The 18,309-nt window shown below is 40.9% G+C and overlaps 1 protein-coding gene across 1 annotated transcript in view; it reads right to left on the bottom strand.

The window, feature by feature from the left end:
• Positions 1-18,309, bottom strand: part of ATP7B (ATPase copper transporting beta) — a 61,247-nt gene that overhangs the window by 41,918 nt on the left and 1,020 nt on the right. Inside the window, 8 exon segments of the mRNA XM_036744382.1 lie at positions 536-627; positions 1,190-1,423; positions 2,775-2,949; positions 3,789-3,865; positions 5,975-6,136; positions 9,915-10,078; positions 11,112-11,384; positions 16,442-17,681. Of these exon segments, the coding sequence (XP_036600277.1) occupies positions 536-627; positions 1,190-1,423; positions 2,775-2,949; positions 3,789-3,865; positions 5,975-6,136; positions 9,915-10,078; positions 11,112-11,384; positions 16,442-17,681 (2,417 nt within the window).

The raw sequence follows: 18,309 nt of genomic DNA, 5'->3' as shown, positions 1-18,309 counted from the left end.
GGTGGTAGTTAAGAAACACATCAAAAGAATGGCTGAAAATGCATAAAACAGAACATAGAGGATTACAAAGAAAACCGATTATAATGAAATAACAGGTATCAAAATATTTCTAAAAATAAGTTCACAGGTCCCAGGTTAAGAACCCCTTGATTAGAGTGATGAGAAAAGGAGACCAAACAGAAAGCCACAGCCAGAGTCCAGCTGATATCCCTGGGGGCAAGCGCCATGCCTAAGTAAGATTTCTTTTTTTTTTTTTTTGCTTTTCTTACATGACAAAGTGCACACAAGGTAATGATAATTCACATTTATATGATGCTTTAAGGTTTATAAAGCACTTTGCTTATAACCCTCCAAGTATTGGTTCAGGGAAATGAAAGCACCCAGCCTAAGACTCAGTTAGTAGTAGAACCAGGACTCAAAGGTGGGTCTTCTGACTTCATATCCAGTGCCATTCCCACAACATCAATGAACACTTTATGAATGACAGATATAAACCCCAGCCTGGGAAAGAGAGTCTCTGGTGAAGAATAGTCACCTGAGGATTAGGTTGTCCTCGCCCAATGTCACAACGGTAGCTTCTGTGGCTTGAAGAGACATTAGTTTCGCAAGGGCTTCAGATGTTTTGCTCTAAGAGATAAAGAGAAGAGATGCCAGAGAAATTTTTAAAAGGCATGGCCCCATCTAGACTCTCACACAAAATCCTGGGGTTAGGAGTAATGGGGTGGTAACAACTTTGTTTTACCTAAAGAAAAGTACTGTCATTTAATAGTCTTGTTGATAGATTCAAACATTCTTTCTACTTGAATAATATACTGCTGCTCCTCCCTCATGCCCACGATGTCACTGCATGAGCTTGATGGCTGTGCCATCATAAGCAGAAATAATTCAGTACAAAAGTTATAGCAGTGAATTCATACATTTTTAAAAATTCTTAACCATTCGCTTCCTATTTTATTTTAAGCTCAATCTAATTTCTTTCAGGGTGAAGTCCCACCAACTTGCATTAGCGATTTAACGTGTGTGTGTGTGTGTGTGTGTGTGTGTGTGTAGTACGTGCAAAATGAGCATGTCCCTTTATCATGGGAATTTACCTGAAGTTTAATATTTCAAAACTAAAGTACGAGTTATCTGAATACAGGTCAAGCAATGTCAGGATCTGCAAACAACCTATCTTTCTTATGCTTCTTACCTTTGCCACATGTTCCAACCACCTCCCCAGTGCAATGAACACAAAAAGCATGGGAGGTGTATCAAAGAAGGTGACAGGACTCTTCTCTGCCTTCTCGGCAATGGCTACCACCAAGATCACAAAAGAGTAGGCATAAGCGATGCTTGTCGCCAATACAATGAGCACATCCATGTTGGCAGTCTTGTGTTTCAATGATTTGTAGGCCTGGACGTAGAAATACCACCCACCTAGGAACTGTAGAGAGGAGTAGGTAAGACTGTAGATTACCGTTGATAAGCAAGTCAAACAATCTTAGCACACAGATCTAGTTCTCTCCCCATACCCCCATCCAGTCCCCCAGCCCACTCCTTTGCCCTGAGGACATATGTCCTTGGCTTTCACACAACTGCTTGTTTCCATTTTAACAGATGATTTTTTAAAAAGTAAATTCTAAAACTGAAGGCTGAACTGTGCATTGAGGAGTTGTAAAGAATGGCCTTTCAAATTCAGGGATGGATGGATTCAGATTCAGATTCAAATTCAATTACTTACTTATAATGCACTACTGAAGATGAACAATTTAAATATGGACCCTGCCCTCACAGAACTTACAGTGTGGTTGAGGAGAAGACATATATATGATCAATGACATGTGATTAAAAGCAGTTCCCTGATTAAAGACGGGGACAGCAAGGGAGAGGAATAGACCTCAGGATTATTCAAAGGTCATGTTCATCTCTAAGACTCCAGGACTACACCAAGAGGCTTTAAAGCCCTTAAAAGTAACTGCTTCCCCAAAAATGTGTGCATCAAGTGCCCACTTCCCACCCCAAGAAGATACTCTTAGTTTTCTAACATAAAGCCAAGTACATAACATTTTAAATTCCTTAAAGAATATGGGTGTTAGGAGACTCCTCTTGTAAGCTTGTGCATATGTTCTTTCTAAGTCATGGGTTTCTTGTACGTAAAATCTGGTCATTGGATTAAAGGACCCCAAGGTCCTTTTTAGCCCTGAAATTCTACAGTGTTCCTTTACCTAATAACTCTAAGTTATTTAGCTCTCACTAAGTGGCTACTGTTCTAATCCAACCCCCTTACTTTTCATCTGAGAAACCTGAGACCTAGAGAGATTAAGTAATTTGTCTAGTGCTAGTAAATATCAGAACTGTGATTCAAGCAAATATCTCCCAGCTCCAGGTCCAACCCTGTTTCCACTCCAGGATGAAGAGGAAAGCCTTGTACGTGTACAGATAGCAAGTAAGATGCTCCTGCCAAAGCACAGAACACATCACTTCCAGGCCACACAGTCATGGAGGGAACTACTGTTCATCCCAGGAGAGAAGAGAACATGGGCTACTAAGAGACTCAGGAGGGCAGCTCCTCTTTAGTCCTTCACATTAGTGATCAAGGCCCACGCTGGTCAGTGACACTACAGATAGCATTCATCATCTCAGCCTGTGAGCTGCAGGGCCATGGAACAAGCAATAAAGTGGCCCCCTGTGTGATTCCAAACATGGGACCTCATTTGGTCTGGGTCCAGAGCTCACAAACTCACCCAAGCAAGCAGCAGAGCAAGACAGGCCTTGCTTTTCCTTGTTATACACACCTGGACAAAAGTGCACAGGACAAAGAAGATGAGATTTAAGATGGATAATCCAGGGATAAGGTTGTACTCCAATACCATGGACTCATGAGGCTGACTGCTAGGTATTAACATGTAAATCATCAAGCACAAGACGGGAATGCCAAACACCAGACTGCACAGGAAAGACTTCTTCCATCTAGAAAGGAAAGGGCAGTAACCACATCATGTGAGAGACACAATTCCCACTTGGATTGGTGTCTGTTCTCCTGCTGGTGGGGTTTGAAACACATCTGTATCACCTGTGTCAAGGGCTTTGGCCAGAAGGGAAAAGGCAATGGCTCTTCCTCCCAGACATCAGCCCACTGAGGCTATATTTGGCATTTTAAGTTTTCCAAAGAGTGGGGGCAGCTAGGTGGTACAGTGAGTAGAGGACCAGCCCAGCAGTCAGGAGGACCTGAGTTCAAATCCAGCCTCAGACACTTGACATACTTACTAGCTATGTGACCTTGGGCAAGTCACTTAACCCACATTGCCCTGCCTTCCCACCTTCCAAAAAAAAAAAAGAAGTTTTCCAAAGAGTTAGAAGGGCCTTCAAGGACCATCAGATCCAGCATCCTGCCTAAAGGCAGGTAAGGTATCATTATGTCCATTTTACAGATGAGGTCATTGAGGTCCAGAAGGGCAAAGTGTTTGCTCACGAAATAAGTGGTAGAGGAGGGATTAGAACCCAGGTCTCTTACCAATGAAGGCAGCATTCTTTCCACTATACCATGAATCCTCTCCTCAGGCCTTGATCTTGACTCTCATTTAAATAAAGTACCCATTCTTAATTTGCAAAGTGTTCTAGGTCTAAGATCTCTCCCAAATTAAGGTCAGGGGTGTTACAACTAAGAGACACAAAGCCACGTTAATCCAAGACTGCATGAAACACTGGACCCTAGCAACAATGGTTACATAGACGAGCTTGCACCAGGATAAGCCAAAGAATCTGGGTTATCCAAGAGCGTCGGGTTATTTTTAAACTGTTCTACCTACTGTTTGATTTCCATCTTGTGATCCAAATGATGAGCATTGGGGTTCCTCTGAGCCAAGGAAGCATGGAAGCCAATTTCCTGGTTTTTAAAAAAAGAAAAAAAAAAGTGGAGAAAACTTGGTAAATGAATGAACGCATTGGAAAAAGCATTTCATAAACAATGCGACGAGTTCATGAGACACTCTCACTTTTTTGCTCCATTAGTGGTGGCCCATAAACTCTCATTTCTCCTCACACATAAGAATGTACAAATTCTACCTGCCTCCTCTACACACACACACACACCCCAAAGAATCCCAACCTGGGCCCAGCCTGCATGATGCTTTATAGAATGTCTTCCGTCCACAAGAACAGTGATGCTTTCCTTTTATGAATTCAAAGATAGTATACATAGAAAAGCCCTTGTCCAAGGATTCCAGTATTCAGAGGGCTTCTGAGCTGAAAGAGCCCTTGAGATAGAGTCCAACTCCTGTACTCTGCAGAAATGAGATATAAAGGGACTTGGGACTTGTCCAAAGTCACACAGATAATTTACTCCCCACCCCATTACTGCTAATAAATAACACAATCATGTAGGTTTACAATGCACTTTCCTCACAACACTGTGAGATACTGAAAACATCACAATCCCTGTTTTTCAGGTTATAAAACACGGTCAGAAGGGTTTAAAACTTGCTCAAAGTCATACATCTAGTAAGAGTTAGAGCAGAAGTTCTCAAAGTATTGTTTAGGGGCCCCTATAGGTCCCCGAGATCCTTCCATGGGGTCCTCAAGGTCAAAATTTTTTTATAATAAAACATTTTAATTTATAATACAGTAAACATAGACAGTTTCCATTTAAAGAAGCTGTTTGGGAGGGTCCTCAACAATTTTCAAGAGTGTAAAGGGATCCTGAGATCAAAAAGTTTGAGAAATGCTGTTTGGAAGCTACGAATCCAGATGTCCTGATGTTAAGCACATGGATGTTTCCACTAAATCACATGATGATTTACAAGGTCATTCAACAGTTAGGATTTCATTTGTGGCTCATCAATGACCACCTCTCAATCTTCCACATAGACACACATGCGCACCCTTCTCCTTTCCCACTCCCCAACACCACAATGACTTTTGATTCTCTCTTTACAATGCCCACGGGAAAAAGCTGCTAGGAAATGAGACAGCTGATCCCATGAGGACAGAGACCCTGGAACTTTCATCACAGGTCTTGAACAATAAAAATCAAATAGAGCTGGAGAAGATGGTGTGAGAGAGATGAGGACATCTGAGAATCTTGGCAAACAGGGCTATGTATGACTAATTCCAGCACTACGGTACTAGGGAAAAGACATACAAGCTGAAACAGAAGGCTCAAGGCAAGGAGCAGGTGAGATTTCTCAGAACAACAAAGAAGATGCAACCCCAGGCTCTGATGGGGGTAAGGCCAAATGAAGGTGGTAACAGAGCACATAAAATACACTGAGAGGCCTGAAAAAGCTGTGCCCAATCACTGCCTTCTAGAGATTCTTCCTAGCCTTGCAAATTTGACCTCTGATCCTTTACATCACTCTTTTATTCCAAATTATTGGCATCCTTCAAGATTTATCGAATACTAACAGTATGTCAGGGCCATTCAGTATGGGATGTTTGTTTTTTAAACAATGGAAAAGTCACTCTTATTAAAGAAAGTTAAGAATGCACATTGCTAATCTTGCATGAAGATGCTGCATTTCATAAGAGATTCTGAGGAGACTGTGGTTACCACTAAGCTGCAACTGTATGCTGTTCTCTAAAGGTTGAATTGTAAGTTAATCCTGTTTGGTTTCTGTGTTGATTTTTTAAAAACCATGCAAGTCATCACTAACGGTCTCTAATATATATCAGGGGGGAGTCTTGGTCAAACGAGATGAATGCAGATTGTAGCTCCTTGAGGGCTGACTACATCTTTTCCATCTTGATGTCTTCTCTAATACAGTTCAGGGCACAGAGCAAACAATGAAATACACATCTGATGAAAAAATGAAAGAGTTAAAATACTAAGGCAGCAGGAATCATTAGGTTCATGGGCCAGATATCTCAGCTCCAAAGACGTTTCAAATGTTCTTCCAAGATGAACACAAAGATATAAAAGTATTTTACTCCAATCTATCGTCTTACTATTTCAGATTACCTAAGATTATCTCTATGAGCGTACTTTAAAATAACTTACCTCAATAATTTTTATAATATCCCGAGGACCCAAGATTTCAGGATCAAACTTGATGTGAGCCTTGCTAGTGGCAAGGGCCACAGAGGCATAGAGAATGCCCTTGGTTCTGGTCAACCTGGATTCAATGTTGTGAACGCATGAAGCACAGGTCATCCCTGTGACCTACAAAGCAGAAGGACAAAACAGATATTTATAGAGAACTTGTGGGATCTAGACTACGGCTCTCCAACCTCTGTCACAAGTACCTACCACCACATTCCCTCTGATCAACTCCTAAGTGGCCAGTAATCTATCCAGTACATTATAAGACCACCAGGCCACAGATCTTGAGGCGGAAGATATATGGGAGGTTATCTAGTCCAACCCCTTCATTTTGCAAATGAAGAAACTGAGGTCCAGGGCCAGTAAGTCACTCTTTCAAGGTCACATTGGTAGTAAGCATTAGAAACAGGATTTCAATTCATGTTCTCTGACTATGGAGTCAGCAACCTTTCCCCATGATACCCTCACTCATTTGGGGAGTTAACTCTCCATATCAGCACGATCCACCCCCACCCCCCGCCCCTGCAAGCTTCTTCAAGTACATAAATAAAAAGTAGTTCTTCTCCCCCAAAAAGGTTGTGAATCCCTTGTCTAGGCAACATAACTGAGCAATAAATGGAGAGGCAGGACAACTTGAACTCAAACTTCCAGCTCGGGGAGTTACTTGCTGCATGGTTTGTAGGAGGCATCTTTTCTCTTTATTTCTGTTTTCTCACTGGCACCATGGGTACAATGCCTGCTCTTCATCTATCTCAATGAGATTTCGTGAGGAGATATAGCCTTTACGAAACAATGTGAGCTCCTTAAAACTTAGACTCTGTCCCTGCTAAGGAAGAGACAAGGGCATCTGTTAAGGTCTCCTTCGGTTCCATAACTGCAGGAAAGGAGGAAATCATTGCTGTAGAATGCATACAATGGATCAGACATTGAGCACAAATGGTCAGCATTGTCCTTCATTAACAGCTTAATTATCATACGTGATAGCTCACATTTATATGCGGCTTGAGAGCTACAAAGAGCCATCACATACATCTTCCATAAGATCGCACTTGCACAAAATCCCTGTGAATCTTATTTAAGGGGATCAGATTGGGCAGAGGAGCTAAACACTGGATAACACAGAATCACAGAATTTGAGAGGTGGAAGGGACCTCAGGAGCCATCTGGTCCAATACACATTGAAATTATTAATATAATTTGAGATATTACAACATAATATAATATAATGGGGCAGCTACTTGGTGCAGTGGATAGAGGGCCAGTCCTGGAGTCGGAAAGACCTGAGTTCAAATCTAGCCTCAGACACTTACTAGCTGTGTGACCCTGAGTAAGTCACTCAACCCAATTTGCCTCAGTTTCCTCATCTGTTAAATGAGCTACAGAAGGAAATGACAAACCACTCCAGTATCTCTGTCAAAAAAAAAGCCCAAAAGGGGACACAGAGTCAGACACCAATGAAAATGACTAAACACCAAAAAATTATAATACATAATTATATAATTATGTATATATGTGTGTGTACACACACACACACACACACACACACACACAGATTTATATATGTAGACGTACGCAAACACACACACACATACTTCCCATGCACTGATTTAATCCAGAAGTATCTACTCTGGGGAGTACCAAGTCGTGACTGTGACTGTCACACACACACACACACACACACACACATTTGATAAAGTATGACCCAAAAATATGGGCTACACAACAAAAATAAGATCTCTTTGAAAGGAAAAATGTGTGTGTATCTGTGTGTGTGTATGTGGGTAGCTAAACATTTAAAAACAATGCCCAGTATAGCCCAGACTCAGGTTAATATAAGCCAGACTGGGGAGGACAGTGTGGCCTATATTTGGCCTAGTGCAGTATCCCCATTTATAGTTAAGGAACCTGAGCACCACAGGTGTTAATCATCTGTTCAAGGTCATACTGATGGAGAAGAGACTCTAACCCAAGCCTTCTAAGTCCACATTGCTTCTCCAAACGCTGAGATCCACAAGAAAATCCTGTGTAGCTGTTATAGTGACCAGTAGTGAAAATAATACACAGCAATGATCATAAAGGCAAATTAGCTAAAAAAAATACTATATCAAGGCACCATAATTCTTATAATGTTGAAAAAAGTTCTTAAATAAAATTACTCATTTATTTTTAGATTGGGGGTGTAGCAAACTGGTTGGTTTAGTATTTGCCTCCTTTGCAGAATGTGGTATTAGGGGAAAAGGAAAATTCTTCCAGTGTCCATCACTAGGTTGACAGCAGCAATCAGGTGACTGCTTGGCCCTAAGTCCCCCAGCACAGAAAGGAAGGCCCTATTCTGTAACACCCAGTTCGTTCCTTCATAAAGAATGTCACTTATAAGAAATTCAAAGTGCCACCTGTGTCTTTAAATATTTGCTTATTGCTAATGGCAGCGGTCAGACATGGCAAGCAAACGAAACTCTTTTAGCTCTGCCACACAGCATTGCTCAATCTCTTTCTTTCAGGCCGGCTGCTCGACACAACAGCCCCCTTACAGATGGGCGGCATGGGGGAGCGGACTGGGGCCCGACTTGGAGTCAGGAGCCCTGGTTTGTAACCCTCCGGTCTAATATCTGCTAGCTAAGTAAACATGCGCATTCCCGCAACCACTCAGAGTCTGTTTCTTACATGTCAAGTGAGTATAGTTACAATAGCCAGCATTTATAGAGTGCTTTAAGGTTTGAAAAGAGCTTTATCAATATTATCCCATCTGATTCTCACACCAACCCTGGGAGGTAGGTGCTGTTATACTCCCCATTTTACAGAAGAAGAAACTGAAGCAGACAGAGGTTAAGTGATTTGCCCAGAATCGCACAGTTAGTAAGTAGCTAAGGTTGGGTTTGAACTCAGGTCTTCTTTTCTTGACTCCAAGTCTAGCACCCTAACCACCAGGCCACCTCTACAAATAATACTTGTTCTAGCTACCTCACAGGGTTGTCATTAAGGAAAATACTTTGCCCATTTAAAATGTCATACAGGGATTCCCTGAAGTGCAGTAAGTGAGTAAGTGCACCAAGACTTCTGGGACACCCTGTATAAATGTTTCTATGTTGTCCTCCTCCCTCATAGACAGGGTGACTGGTTATAGTAAATAAGAAGGCTCCACTCACTCTCCCCAATCCCGTGGTACAGCTTCTCATTTTTTTCTGAGCAGCAGATATGGTGACTGCTTATCTTTGGTTTGGTATGTATGACCCTTGTCCCATCCACACAAGGACACAGAGAAGAGAGTTTACATATGCTCTTTCCTCTCTCAGCCAGTGGGTTTCACAGCATCTCAGATATTCAGAACAAACCTTTTGAGCCTCCTCAACCTTCTTCGTGGCCAATCAGAGGCATGTAGTCATTCCAACATCTCAAATGCTTCAGTTTTCTGAGCACCACTTCTAACACTAGTTCACCAGGATACCAACAGCTCCCTAAGCCTGCACCTCCCCAAGGTTCTTGAATTTCTCTCCTCTCTAAAAACCTCCTTTTACTCCCCAAATCCTCCTTCCAATGCACTGATTTGATCCCAAAGTACCTACTTCTGGGAGTGACAAGTCATAACTGTCCATTCATTGCACCACAGGGTGAACAATCATTACTGGTAACTTAGAAAAAAAATTTATGCTAGGTCTCCTGAACCAGAAATAGGTCAGTCAACAGCCCAAAGAATGAAGCCCTCCAATAAATAAGGGACTATTTAAGGACCCTTCCATAGCTGGGTCTAGTTGTCTCATTCTTGGGAACCTGAGATAAGAGAGGGAAGGTGGCTTGACTATGGTGTTCCTGCCAATTAGTGGCAGGGTCCAATCTAGAGTCCAGTTGCTTTCTCTTAAGCTTTTCTCCTTCTCTCTTAGTTTTCCACCCCAATACTCACAATCAGCTCAACACTGCCATCTGATGCAGTATAATCTTCCATTACTGTAGCTTCAAAGCCCAAATTCTGGATGAGCTGGACTATTTCAAGGGGCTGGATGGTTTGTGGATTATATTTGACCTCTGCTTTTCCAGCCATCAGTGCGACCAGAACTGAAAGTATACCTGAAACCATAAGGACAACATTTGTGGCTTATGCTAAACAAGATTCCATGGAACAGCATGTACAGTACACTGAAAAGTGAAAAAAGTCTCCCTCAGGCCATAGGATGCCATACCAGTGGGATATGGCCATATACATCATATACCCCCAAAAGGGAAATATACCTTGCATCTATGAGCCACCATTTTACAAAAGGGAGAGAACTACTTTCTCAGATGTTTCTAAATAAGAAAGAATTCCCCTCTAAAGCAGTAACCTCAAATGTTTTCAGTCCATAGCCTGCTTCTGTGAGATTAACAAGGCTATAGACCAACCACCCCACCTGCTTCCATTTGCCACTGCAAAACACCTTGTCCAAATTAGGAGAAAGGATTAATGAAATGCCAACGAGGAATATCAAGAAAGCATTCACAGAGGACACAAAAGTATGGTCTTGTTTATAAATTAATTTAGCCTGTGGATAATATATAGAGGCCTTTCTCAGACCACATTTTTAAGGACCATTGTTCTCAGATACCAGGAAAACAGAGATTATAGTGAACATAGGACTAGGAAGAGGTTCTTCTGTCTTAAGAAATGGGAAACCCACAAGAAGAAAAGGACTTGAGAGAAGATGGAGTTTTATGAAGCCATACAATAAACAAGGGCTAAAAGGTAAAAAGCTACAATGCTAATACCAGGAGGACTGAACATTAAAAAAAAGATACCAAGAAAGAGAAAAAGCTCTGGGTTGAGAGATACCCTTTTTCCATGCCTAATTTATGCAAACCTATCTTTTATATCCCAAATAAATGAAATATCAAAGATCAGAAAATAGGCAAGGAACCAATTGTCCAAGAAGATTAGGCAGACTTTTATACTAATCAAAGAAAAACCTCTTACCAAGTTATTAGACAGACAAGTAGCAAATGATGGCCCCAAAGGGAGATAATGTATGCCCTACTTCAATGGTCTCTTAAGCTGTTCCAATATAGAACAGATAAATATATTTCATGGATTCTATACTGGAGATAATTTAGGGTTTACGTCTCTCACCATCTTCCTTTAGCAGATTTCTTTCTATATTGGAGACACAGGATGCACAGGTCATGCCTGTTATGCATAAAAAGCATTTCTCCGAGGTCACCGCCTCAGGGTGAAGTGAGTATTCTGAGGGAAAAGGCTCTGGAGAGTTGGTCAAGACGTTTGTTTTGTGATACCCCTTAGCATCAACTTCTTCCTCTTGAAGAGTAACTGAGTCCTGAAGCTCTGTTTGGGCATTAGAATCCATAGCATAATAGTTTCCAACATGCTTTCTGGAACTGGTTTCTATATTTTTTATAAAAGGAAAAAGAGGTAGTTAAATTAGAAAATCAAATCATTTCTTCCAGAAAAATAGAAAACAAAAATCTGACAGCATCATAATCAAAGCCTGAGAGACCATACTGGGCTCTCTTCCTCCTCTTCTTCCCTACTCATGCAGAAAAACCTCACGAACTAAAATGGTTGATGGATGGAGCATTCTGGTTAACTGAATGCTTTGGTTAGTCAGTCAACAAGCATCTAAATGCCTACTATGTGCCAGCCACTATGCTAAGCACTGGGGAATATAAGGAAAGGCAAAAACACTCCTTGTTCTTGAGAAGTTCACAGTCTAAGAGGAGAGACAACATACCATCAATTAAGTAAAAAGAAGATATATACACGGAGATAAGCTCACAGGGAAGGCACTGAGATTAGGGAGGCCTAGGAAAGGTTTCTTGGCAGAAGGCTGGGATTTCAGCTGACACTTGACAGAAGCCAAGGAGGTCAGTAGGCAGACAGTTCCAGGCATGGGGGACAGTCCATGCTGGTTGGCTAAGGCTTGATCAAAAAACCATTTTGTTTCAGCCTCTACATTTTAAAAAATGCCGACTTATCTTTCTTAAATATAGTACCATGAATATAATTTAGTACTTCTTTGGTAAATAAGGACATCATATATTCTAAGAGCCTCTAATCTGGATATTAACGATCCTGTAGGTGATGAATATCAGCTACATAGACTACAGATGTTAAAGGTTCAAGAATTACAGAATCATCAAAGTTCAGGGTTAGGAGAGATCTGTCCAAACTCACTGCGCTCCCCACCCCCCCAAAAAAAGAATCTCCACTCCACCTGTGAGGCAATAGGGCTGAAATGGTACCCAGCCATATATTAGTAGGTTTCTTCTTAATCAATCCCTAATAATAATGTTTTCTGTCACTGGAAAGCAGTGTGGCATATTGAAAGGGCACTGGTTCTGGAGGCAAAGGACAGGGGGTTCAAATATCACCTCTGAGGGTATATGTGACCTTGGACAAGTCTCTGCAAAAAGAGGGGATTGGCCTTAATGAGAAGGTTTTTTTAGAGAAATCCCTTCTGGTTTTAAATCTATGATCCTTACGGTTTGACTCTTTTCCCTAAAAGGAGTATACTGAAACAAAACAAATGCCAGGTCTTTTAGGCTTCCTTTTCCCACTGGAATTTATGGAAAACTCTGACCTCAGTTGCTTCATCTTCTCAACTCAAATAACCTTCACCTTGACTTTGGTGACTCCAGCTATCAGAACTGTTCTGAACTCCACCTTTTCCACAATCCATCACTAGGTCGACAGCAGCAGTCAGGTGACTGCTAGGCCCTAAGTCCCCCCAGCACAGAATAGAAGGTCCCCTTCTGTAACACCCAGATCCTTCCTTCATAAGGAATGCCACTTATCAGAAATTCAAAGAGCCAAAATCTCATCTTTAAATATTTGCTTAATCCCAATGGCAGTGGTCAGGCAGAGCAAGCAAAGAAGAGACTTTTAACTGCCACACAACATTGCTCAACCGCTTTCTCTCAGATCGGCTCCTTACAGATGGGCGGCATGGGGGAGCAGGTTGGAACCAGACTAGGAGTCAGGAGCCCTTGTTTTTAATCCTCCCCTCTAACATTTTCTAGTTCCTGCCTGTTGTTTAGCACTGCTAGAGAAAAATCAGCCAAGTTTTGGTGGATTCATGATCCAGAGCCTTGTTTCTAGGGAAGCTTCCTATTCTACCCATCTCAACCACCTTGTCTCATTCTTTACAGAACCAATTGCCAACATTTTCTTCTCTTATCTCACCACCAACTCCACCCACAGGCTAATGACTTGGCCTCCTCCTGTTACGGGGCCATACTTCAAAATCTGCTGACCTACACTGGTGGAGGGAGTCTCCTCATTTGGAAGTTCCCTATACCAATTAAATCACAGGTCCAGTCCCTAGGCCCATCATATTTTTTGAGCTTTCAATGCATTAAAATAGACACATATTTTTCAGATGAACTATGATCTAGCCACAACTATCCCATCCTGATTCTGGTAACTTTTTTTTTAACCCAAATATAAGATTTTGCGTTAATCCCAATTAAACTTTTATCTTTTTTTTTTTATTCAGCCCACTGTTGTGGCCTGTCAAGATCTCTTTGGATTCAAAATCTGCCATCCACGACACTGCCTATCCCAGCCATCATTGTGCCAGCTTCCAAATAACAGCTAACTGCTCAAGCGTAATTGATGAAGGATTTAAAATCCCATAATAAACAGTTATGCGTGGACTTCATGCTACATTTCTTTCCTGTTAAAACAGGATTAACTGTTCTCTTTTGTTTTTTTAACTGATTCTTCTTTTTAAAAAGATCTCCTTCCTGAAACCAGGTGAAGTACAGAATGTAACCAAAACAACACGTGTGATATACACATTCTACGCTGGTAATCGAGTGTATGTACAAGGTCAGAACACGGTTCCTATTGCTACTCCTCCGCTTAGGCCTCTTCCTCCTCCTCCGATAGCTAGCATTCATATAGTATTATAAGGTGCGCTTAAGCACTTTACAAATATTAGCTCGTTTTATCCTCACAACAACCCTGGGATGTGGGTGCTACTATCCTCATTTTACAGGTGAGGAAACTGAAACTGAGAAAGGTTGAGTGACTTGCTCAGGATCACACAGCTAATAAGTGTGTGAGGACTCATTCGAACTCAGATTCAACACACTTATCAACTGCACCATCCACCTACCTCGTTACAGTCCTAAAAGGAAAAAAGCATCCAACAAAATCAGAATCCTACCTATGAAGCCATAACAAACTGGCTGCCTAAAACATTTCAGCTGGTCCAGTTTGCTCTAAGTGTTCCTAACATCACCTGGGCAATTAAAACCAGCGCTTTGAAGTCCTAACCCTATACTTTATGCAGATGAAGCCAGACGTATATTTCTGGAAGTTTTAGCTGGCTTACTTCTAGCATAGCAACATTTCTTCTATCTCAGGATATAAGCTATAGTGTTTTGGTAAAGGCTTTTAATACTTAATTGCTACCTCCCTTAATATATAAAATGTGAAGTATGCAAACCAAAAGGATTCTGATGGAAGCGATCACTCACCCTCACGCATTATAGCACTGTGCATGACTTATTATGCACTTTCTTCCCAGCTCCATGAGGGCCATAATGAGAGCACTGTTAGCTCCAGTTTATCGGGGAGAAAAATTTGTTCACAGAGAAGGGAAGCCCCAAGGCTGGCAAGTGACAGTGCTGGGGCTGAAACTCAGGCCTTCCATCTCCCTGTCCAGAGGTCTTTCCACTATGTCAGGCAGTATCTCTAAACAAATATTACCCACAAGCATCTGCCACAATTTTGACAGAAAGAAAATAAAGAGGCACAGGCAGATTAATTAGGTACCAATCAAAATTATGTTTAACACCAGGCAGTGAGGAGGCATTTGCCCCCATCCACGGTTTTACTTCTCATGTTTTTCTGATGGAGGAAGGAGGGAACACCAGTGACCTGGAACTCCTGGAAATTCAGTCTGGTGTCATGAAAATGTGTGAAGTCAAATTTTTGCAGGTGGTCCACAAAGGGACTTCTCTTCCTCCCCATGCCCACCATAAGGCTAATCCCTATAAGGATGACATTAGCTAAGGAGGCAGCATATGCTACAATGTAAAGAAAACTGCAATTCCAAACACAAGATGTGTGTTAGAATCCTGACTCTGCTGTTAATGAGTTGTATGAGTTCGCAAAAGTAGCAAGTTAAGCAGCTTCAAGTTTCCTTATGTGGAAAAATTGTACCTGCGCTGCTTATCTTCTAAGGTTTTGTTGTGCATAGTATGCTTTGTAAGTATATAGTGTTGTATAAATGTAAATTATTATTAAATTTGGAAGTGTAGAAGGGCTAGAAGGTGAATTCAATTAAGCCAGCCTTTATTTTCATCATTGCTTAGAAAATGAGCAATTTTACAGGAGTTCAGACTCAGTGCCTTTTTACAAGAGACAGAGGAAGAAAAAGGCGATGAGTAATTTGTCCACTTGACTGATAAAGGTCTTTACTCCTTACATTTACAAGCCCTGGCTATGGCATTCAACTTTCTATGAAGTCATCAGTCATCAAAATATCCATCTACAAAATAGCCATCTACCAATCATTTTGGAAAAAGGAAATGGAATGATCTCTAGGGGACTGACCTAAAAATGAGACCATGAGCTAAGGCAGGGCTGTCCAACCTTAGGTTTTTATTGAAACAATAGACAAGATATTTTGATTGGCCATTTTAGAAAGAGCTCTGCAGTAGCTAAGCTTCGTTTACTAAAACATTTATGTAAATTTCTATGCTTGTAGTCGGGCTGCATTTTGGACAGCTCTGAGCTAAGGAATTAATAGTGTCATAGATTCAAAGCTAGAAGGGACCCTTAGAGGTCATCTAGTCCAATTCTCTACTTTTATAGATGAAGAACTGAGACTCAAGGCAGTTAAGTGGTTTGCCCAGGATAATTAAAATAGTGATAGACTTGAGATTCGAACCCAGGTCCCTCTGATTCGAAATTCAGCATCCTTTCCATGATAACAAGCTACCTCTAAGCATGGTTATCATGGAAGCTAAAGCTAAAAGGCTGGAAAATCCATTTCCTCTATTCTGATTTTACTTGCTTCCTCTGAAAACATGAATGAAACTTTATTCTGAGATATTACCTGAAAAAAAAAGATACAGTTTAAAAAATATTCTACAAGTCTCTGTGGCAAAGACAGTTTGTTTGGAGTGAATCTGGAGTCAAAAGCAACCAAACAAGACATAACTGCCTTAAGAAAAAAAATAACAACAAAATGTCAAAGGGCCTTATTGTGCTCATCTTTGGTATCCACTGCCATAATATCCAGATGAGAATTTTACCTGGCTATTGGAAATGATACAAATTCATTCAGTCATTCAGTGTAAAAAGGATGACTGCTTTACTGTTATTCTATAAGAAAATGAGCCACCTGTCAAACTAGCTGGATACTATATTTTTAAGGGAGAAAAAGAGAAGACAGTTGACAATGAAACAACCAGATAATAAATACATACCAGTTATGATGGATGCCCCAAATCCCATGTCTTCAATGGCAGCTTTTAGCTCTTCAGGACTCACTACTGAGGCATTATAGTGGATAGTTCCAATCCCTTCAGCCAAAGAAACTGAAACTTTTCCTAGCCCTTCCCTTTGGGATAGTAGGCTCTCAATGGACTGCACACAGGAAGCACAGGTCATGCCCTCAATGCCAATCACAGCAGTACTCCATACTCCCTGTGCTTGGTTTCCTTGGGATTGTGTAAATAGAGGAAGTCTTGAAGACAAGCTGTCTAACGAATTCTCCAACCCACTGCCTTCTACTCCATTAGGGAGAGTGACTTTAAAATTCCCAGGTGGGAGAGTCTCAATGGCTTGCTTCAAGAATAGTGGGGAAATGGAGGCTGGATCAAATCGAACATCTGCACTTTTGTTTTCCAGAGATACTTTAATGCTTTGCACACCTGGTAGTCCACCTATATTTCCTTCAATGTTCAAGACACAAGATTTGCAATGCATTCCTTCCACTCCTAACAGGAGAGTAGCAGCTGGGCTGCGTTGGTCCCCCCACGCTTCAGTATTACTACAGTAGAGTTGAGCTGGCATTTGCTTTGGGTTATTGCTTTGTAGCCGTCCAATATCAATCATTCCCAGGCTTAATGGTGCCATTTTGCTCTTGATGGTGGCTTCGAATCCCATGTCATTGATATGGTCCCTAAGGTCTCCAGGTTGAATGATGTAAGGCTGATAAGTGATGACAGCCTCTTGATTGCTAAGGGAGACTTTGATTTTCAGAACTCCTTGAAGTTTTCCAACCTTCCCTTCTATAGTATTGACACATGACTGGCAAGTCATGCCCTCCACACGAAGCTTGGTCACTGCTTCATCAGCAAATGAGGGTTTTGTGGGCCATGATGCAGACTTTCCTTCTGCTATATTAGCATCAAAGCCCATATCCCCAATTTCATAGCAAATCTGTTGTAGGTTTATGATCAATGGTATGTATTTCACAGTGGCATTATTCTGTTCAAGGGAAACTTTTATGCTCACAATACCTTTCAAGTTAGAAATCTTGCCCTCTATAGACTTCACACATGATTGGCATGTCATGCCCAAAATGTTGATCATACTAGTGCTTGTTGAAGATGATGTAGGTAAACTATCCAAGCCGCCTTCATAGCCTATGTTGTCAAAAGCAAGTTCCTGCTTTACTGGTAATTCTTGAGCACAAGCAGCAGAGGAAACTTTAGATAACATCTAAAGGAAGAAAAGACATATTTAGAATTCAAAATCAGCAATATTATTACTTACTCCTAGAGACATTCCAGGTTCTCTGGCACATAAAGATGAAAGATAGTATCATGTAGTATCCACAAAACAAACAAGAAAGAAGTTATGGAGATGGATAAAATTCTGGAAACGTTAGCTATGATAGCTCTCTGGAGAAAGCTGAATGGCAATACAGAAGAACATATCCTTTTTTCAGCAGTATATGGCACCTACACAAAAACTGACCACATTTTAGGACATAAAAACCTCACAACCAAATGCAAAAAGGCAGAAATAGTAAATGCATCCTTTTCAGACCATAATGCAATAAAAACTACATTCGATAATGGACAATGGAAAGAAAGATTGAAAATTAATTTGAAATTAAATAACCTAATCCTAAAAAACAAGTGAGTCAAAGAAAAAAATCATTAAAACAATCAATAATTTCATTTAAGAAAATGACAATAATGAGACAACATACCAAAATTTATGGCATGCAGTCAAAGTGGTACTTGAGGGAAAATTTATATCTCTAAGTGTTTACATCAACAAAACAGACAAAAAGAAGATCAATGAACTGGGCATGCAACTAAAAAAACCAGAAAAAGAACAA

Source organism: Trichosurus vulpecula, chromosome 2, assembly GCF_011100635.1.
Source record: "Trichosurus vulpecula isolate mTriVul1 chromosome 2, mTriVul1.pri, whole genome shotgun sequence".
Lineage (NCBI taxonomy): Eukaryota > Metazoa > Chordata > Mammalia > Diprotodontia > Phalangeridae > Trichosurus > Trichosurus vulpecula.
The sequence above is the reverse complement of the archived record's forward strand: the minus strand, read 5'-3'. Positions and strand labels throughout refer to the sequence as shown.